Source organism: Poecilia formosa, unplaced genomic scaffold (genome assembly GCF_000485575.1).
Source record: "Poecilia formosa unplaced genomic scaffold, Poecilia_formosa-5.1.2 Scaffold53, whole genome shotgun sequence".
NCBI lineage: Eukaryota > Metazoa > Chordata > Actinopteri > Cyprinodontiformes > Poeciliidae > Poecilia > Poecilia formosa.
In genome coordinates this window covers 963,606-969,605 of record NW_006799992.1, presented here as the reverse complement: position 1 = coordinate 969,605, position 6,000 = coordinate 963,606, and the positions used below count along the sequence as shown (strand labels likewise).

At 38.9% G+C, this 6,000-nt stretch overlaps 1 protein-coding gene across 10 annotated transcripts in view; it reads right to left on the bottom strand.

Moving 5' to 3' along the window:
• Positions 1-1,276: 1,276 nt before the first annotated feature.
• ppp1r13bb (protein phosphatase 1, regulatory subunit 13Bb) overlaps positions 1,277-6,000 on the bottom strand; it is a 29,904-nt gene continuing 25,180 nt past the window's right edge. For 9 of the 10 annotated variants that reach the window (XM_016671889.1, XM_016671890.1, XM_016671891.1 and 6 more), the window contains 4 exons: positions 5,446-5,579; positions 5,192-5,358; positions 4,891-5,090; positions 1,277-4,051 (listed from right to left, as the gene is read on the bottom strand). In XM_016671889.1, coding sequence (XP_016527375.1) covers positions 4,010-4,051; positions 4,891-5,090; positions 5,192-5,358; positions 5,446-5,579 — 543 coding nt within the window. In that variant the 3' untranslated portion in view covers positions 1,277-4,009. Of the gene's footprint in view, positions 4,052-4,200; positions 4,622-4,858; positions 5,091-5,191; positions 5,359-5,445; positions 5,580-6,000 lie in introns of those variants that run through there. The other variant, XM_016671887.1, reaches the window with a different exon arrangement.

Sequence of the window (6,000 nt, the reverse complement as noted above, 5' to 3'; positions counted from 1 at the left end):
GTGGAGGATCGGTGTTATTCCTCATGGGCCTTTTTCATTAAAAACTTATGAATAAACTGAAAACAACTTACTAGCAGGTATTTTGAAGCATAATGATTCAGACCATATTGCCAAATTAACACATTAGCAAGTTATCAGTCACAAAATCACCTCACTGCCATCTTAATTCCCAGACCTAATTAAGAAAAACTGGAGAGATGGTAATAGACCCCTCTTCTGTATGTTCCAATGCTGAAAATGTCAAATGTTTCCATATATTTCTGTAAACAGTTATTGCAGCAGTTTATATGCACTCAAGTCATCTTTTCCACACATTTAAGTATTAGTAAGCTCAAAATGTAATTAACACCAACATATAAGCAATGAAATAGTCCCTCGCAATAAATATCGAGTTATTACTCATTTTCTATAGTCAACAACTTCTTCCAATTTGTTACCAAAAACAAAACAAGCAAACTACACAAAGGTTCCTGTAGTTGCAATGTATTTATTTAATTAGGTAGAGTAAAAAACTCATAAAAGGTGTGAATGTGTGTGTGTGTGCATGGTTGTTTGTCCCGTCTGTCTCTGTGTTGCCCTGCGACAGACTGGCGACCTGTCCAGACCTGTCCACCTCTCCCCCGGAACGTTAACTGGAGATAGGCACCAGCACCCCTCTCGACCCCACAATGGAGAAGGGTGTATAGAAAATGGATATGAAAAAACTGTCTGCTACAAGGTAAAACACTTTAACAGGCAGTAGTACTTCCATGTTAGTGTTTTTTTTTTTTTGTTTGTTTTTTTTTATTGCCAGACGTTTTAAAAGCGACCTGCTTTTCATCGGAAGCTGTAACTTTGGAAACAGCAGATGATTTACTGCTCTCTGGTGGCACAAAAACAAATAGCATGGTTTTAATCTGAGCTGTAAAAACAGCCTCAAACTTACTTTATTAAAAACTCTACTGACACTGACAAAACCACCGTGTTTGTCCAGTGTTTGTGAAGCAAGGCCACTCAACATTTCAATATTTGCTTGAGGAAAACACATGTCAAATAACAGCCTTTAACCATTCAGAAATTATGTCTGATCAAGAGATTAACCCAAACCTTTACTTCGAGTCAGATCTTAAACATTCCCGCATTTCCTACATACAACTATGTTGTCCATGACTTGTCATTAATAACTTCTGAAATATTTCTATGCAGTCTGACAACTAAAAACATAAAGATCAGCATAACGAACTTCACTCCAAGCAGCTTTGTAATTTTTAAATGGAAAAAAAAAAAACACCACAAATAAACAGAGCAAATAGATTTTATTAGCATTTCAGCAACGTAAAGCTCAAACAAATAGGATCAATTCTAATATTCACACCCTATTTTAAAGGTATTTATGGCACAAACCAAAGGATACAGGAGTTATACGATGATGGCCCAGACTTATCTCCAACACAGAGCAACAGACTGCAATTTGTGAAATGCTATAACAGAGCTGAGATGAAATGTGTCTGCAGCACTTTGTCAGTCCTGAGATATTTCAGTGGAGTTGGTTAAATCATAAGAAATAAACCAGAGATGACACTGTAAAATCCAGCTAGGGTGGAAAACAAACAAAGAAGAGTTTAATAGAGAAAAACAGATAATATATAAATTATATTCAGAAATAGAGTGTAAGCTGACTAACGAGGTAAGAAAAATGTTTTTGAAATGGTTAGAGTCGGGTCCTAGGAAGATGGTAGTGAGAGATAATGCTACAGGGTCTGTTTCCTTGGACTTGGTTTAAATTAAAATATGTGTATATAACCAATGTTTAATTCCTGCACTCCTTTCTGACGGGTTGTGTATTTGCATGTGTAGGTAATGCAACATTTCAGAGCCAAAATACTAGCAATTTCCCTTACCTGTACTTTTCCTTTAAAGCTAGTTATGTAGAGATGAGTCTGAAATCAGAACGTGGTTTAATCTTGAAGAAAACTGGCCTATAAAACACTTCAAGGTGCATTAATATATTTAAGTAAACCGTTAAGTTGCCTAAATCAATAATTTTCTAATCTAGTCTTTTTTCTTTGCGTCTTTCATGTACTCTTTTTTTTTTTTTTTTTAAGAAAAACCATTTTAAAACCCATTACTGCTTAAATGATGTCCCCTCAGTCATTGGCACCCTTGGTAGAGATGTGAAAGCCTTACATTTTTATTCTATAAACATAATCCCTTAGGAAAATTTAGAAAAATCCAAACCTGAATAGTTTTGCCACCTTATATTTATTCTACTGGGTTTTCCATCCTTCAAACTTACTTTATTGTCGCTTTTAATTCCCATCAGCTTGTTTATTGCAGCGTTTTCCTCGTCTTAGTCTATATTTAACTTTATCGTATGCATTTTGTTTAAATACTGTACTAATTGCTGCAGCACAGTACTGCCCCTCATGCGAGTTACAGAAATACAAATGATGTTTACCAACAGTCCTCTAAAAGAAATGCAACAAAACAATCATCCTGTTTTTCTGGGGTACAAATATGACTTGGCAAGTGAAGTTCTCTCAGCCACGCCTCAAAATGGAAAAGATAAAAGAACATGCCACTCAAGTAAGGAAGATACAGATCTGTGTTAATCTCTATAAAACAGAAAAAAAAAAAAAAGGCTAAAACAACACTCCTTCCCAGAACTTGCTCTTATTTACAGTAGGACAAAGCAAATATTTGAAACTTAAAACAAGTGGAACTACAATAAACAATGCTGGATGATAACTTGAGTTTATAATGCGAGTACATGCAGTGAGGTGGGACCAGATAAGAGAAAAAAACAAACAAAAAAAAACAACTCACATTTAGATAACTGCAGCAAAGAGCCGTGACAACGTATTTTAAGGCTTTTAGATGCATCTGTATCAGGGGCACCAATGACTTGTGGAGGACACTGCATATAAATGACACCACTTGGGATTTTGGCGCCATTTGATGCCAATTTGTTCCTTCTCTGTGCAAACGCAGCTATTAATTGTGTTGTACGCATGAACACACACTCTACAGTTGCATACACAACGTTTTCTGGCAAAGCAAAAATACTGATTGTTGCCCACTTTTGCATCATTGTCTTTGGGGATGTGCTACTTTCAGAGACTTTACATACTGAATCCTCTCTCTCAATTTAACATCTGTTTTACACAGAGATCACATAATACAAAGAAAATATTGTTCAAAGGCTCGCTTATAATTTATTAGTGTTCTTGCCACAGATCCAGAGTAGTTCTGCGTCCAGATTTTGCACATTAATTTCAACAAAAGAAAGAAGAGAGAAAAAAAAACGTTACTGATGTGTATGAAGTCAGTAGAATAATGCATGAGATGTCAGTCCGTATTCATTAAACTAGCTTGTGTGAGCGATACTGAAGATTTACTTTCTCGTTTTCCCCATAAAATTTCAATTTCAGCTCCGTGAGACCATCCAGAGCGACTTTTACTGTTGGGAACCATTAATAATTACAAACAGCAGCAAAGAAACTGATCATCCCCCTCTTCGGCTTTACTTCAAGCTGTTGCAGAGAGCACGAATTAAAACTTTTAACTGTATTTCATCTTTGGTGGTTCGTTTTTCTGCAATAGTGTTTATTCAGGAGGAGCAAAGCAAGAAAAAGAACGTCCTTAAACCCAAACCAGACTTAAAGGATAAACCTCCAGCTATCATACAGTATCATGTAAACCAGTGCCGTCAATACGACTTGTTCAAGGAGATGGCTGAAGTGTGAACACTGCAAGAAATACAGACAAGGGGTAGTGTTTGAATCTTCAAATAGTCGTCTGTTAGAACAATAAGAGAGGAAGGAAGGAGGAAATAAGGATGGAGACAGTTAACAGACTTTGGAGTGCTTGTCTTTGTATGTGCAGACGTGAGTAGGTGTGTCAAAGTTCAGTTCCCTCCGCATACGCTGGAAAGATTTTGTGAACGCACAAGGCTGGGGAAGGTTATGGCCACAGGGAGGAGTCGGAGCACCGGGCTCCTCTGGTGCGTCTCCGGTCCAGGCGGGGGACGTTACGCCAGGGAGCGCTGACGAGGCTTAATTCGAGGACAGAGCTGCAGAGACAAACGGAAATCAAAATTATTTTGCTTTGCATAACTAAATTCGTACTAAATTTCTGGGTTTAATGCAATTATTATTTTTTTTACTTCTCAATAATTATGAGTGTTATTTTATTCTTAAATGTTTAAAGTAAAGCAAAACTCTAAATAGTTACAAAATAGAAACAATATGCAACTGTACATAACAAAATACATTTAGCAAATGCTGTTGATTACAAACGTAACCAGGATTTGAATCTTCTCCCTGTATAATACACAAGTCAGACATGGCTATTGGCACACTTCAGTGATGGTAAACTTTAGATCTCTCTAATATTCCTCCTCTTGTCTGAAAAAAGTATTTCTAAGTTCCCATATTCTGTGTCAAACTATTTAAACTGCTTTGATCACGTCCATTAAATCTTTATTTTTAGTAGCTCCCATGTTTGTAATTTCAAAAGCAGCAGGTGAATCTAATCTCTGAACAGCATCAGCATGTTATCAAATCTGCTGTTACACAAGACATCATGTTGCTGCTTATGAAGACACGGCTTTCCAAACGAGCTCAGATTTGGATCCTCTGCCCACCTAGTAACGCAGAAAGACAGCCTTATTTGGGATTTATACATTTCTGTATAAAATATGTGGATAATTAATTAGTTCGATAAAGGAAACCTTTATCTCACTGTCTACTAATCCAAAAATTTTTTTTCACAGAGTTAAATGGAGGTTCAATTTTAACCCAGTCATTTCTGCCAAGGTAATCGAAAGGGGTAAATTTTGAAATTCCAAAAAAACTAAAATAGTTTATAGCAGTATAATTTAGAGTAGAAGGAATATTAAGCCTGCTGTACCCCGAGCAGGTTGCGGGGCACGTAGCCCTCCTTGTCCTCCAGCCGTGACCACCACCACTCCGTTTCATTTTCGTCCTGCCGCCGCAGGATTGTGATGGCGTCTCCCTCCTTGAATGACAGCTCATCTGGACTCTGGGCTTCGTAGTCCCACAGAGCGTACACCGTGCCCTTGTTCATCACACCCAGCTTCTCCTGAACACCTGCACAGGAGAGCCCAGAGCAGCTTGTGTCAGATTTGAAGGAGATGAAGCAGCGGTGGGATTACAAAACCAGAACTTTCCTCTCTAGGGCCCTCTCTCACCGTATAAAAACTGGGAACACTGGATGTAGCCCTCCTCCATTTCCTCACATTTGTCCGCTGCCGTCTCCACATCACTAATGGTGCTCGCAAAGATGGCGGCTCCTGACTCCACCAACAGCTTGCAGAGATGAACGCTGTTGCAGGAGGCGGCGCAGTGAAGAGGAGTCCTGCTCAGATGAACGCAAGCAGTCAAAGGAGGGAGACGCGAGCGGAGTCACGACTAAAGCGTTACGGTGTCGACTCAACGGACTCACCATCCGTCGCTGTCCGCCGCGTTGACGTTCACGCCGAAATCTAGCAGGAACTTGACGATGTGGTGATGTCCTGCACACACTGCGTTGTGCAGAGGTGTGATGCCCTCATCGTTGGGAGTGCTGGGATTCTCCACCTGGAGAAAAAGAGAAGCATGAGGGCTATACGCCGCCCTAAAAATGATGAACTTCCTCATCTTCTTCCCATAAATACACTGAGGTTTTTGACTTCAAAGGGGAAGTATTGTGTATTTTCAGGGCCATTTTATAGCACAGTTCAGTTCAGAACTGAAGTTCAACTGAACTCGGGTTCAGTTCAGTTGTTTATAAAAATGTTGTATCAAACATAACTTAAAACATTTTGTCTTTGAAATTTAACGCAGATAAAAACTGTCCTACTTAAAGGACTCTGTCTCTTTAAGGAGCCCATAGTCTTTCCCACACTACACCTTCACCTTGTAATTGCAACAACATTTCTCCGGTATCCCATTTACAGTCGTTCACAGTAAAATAGTGTGCGTGATGATAAGCAGAAGCCAGCTCTACCAGGTGTTTTCT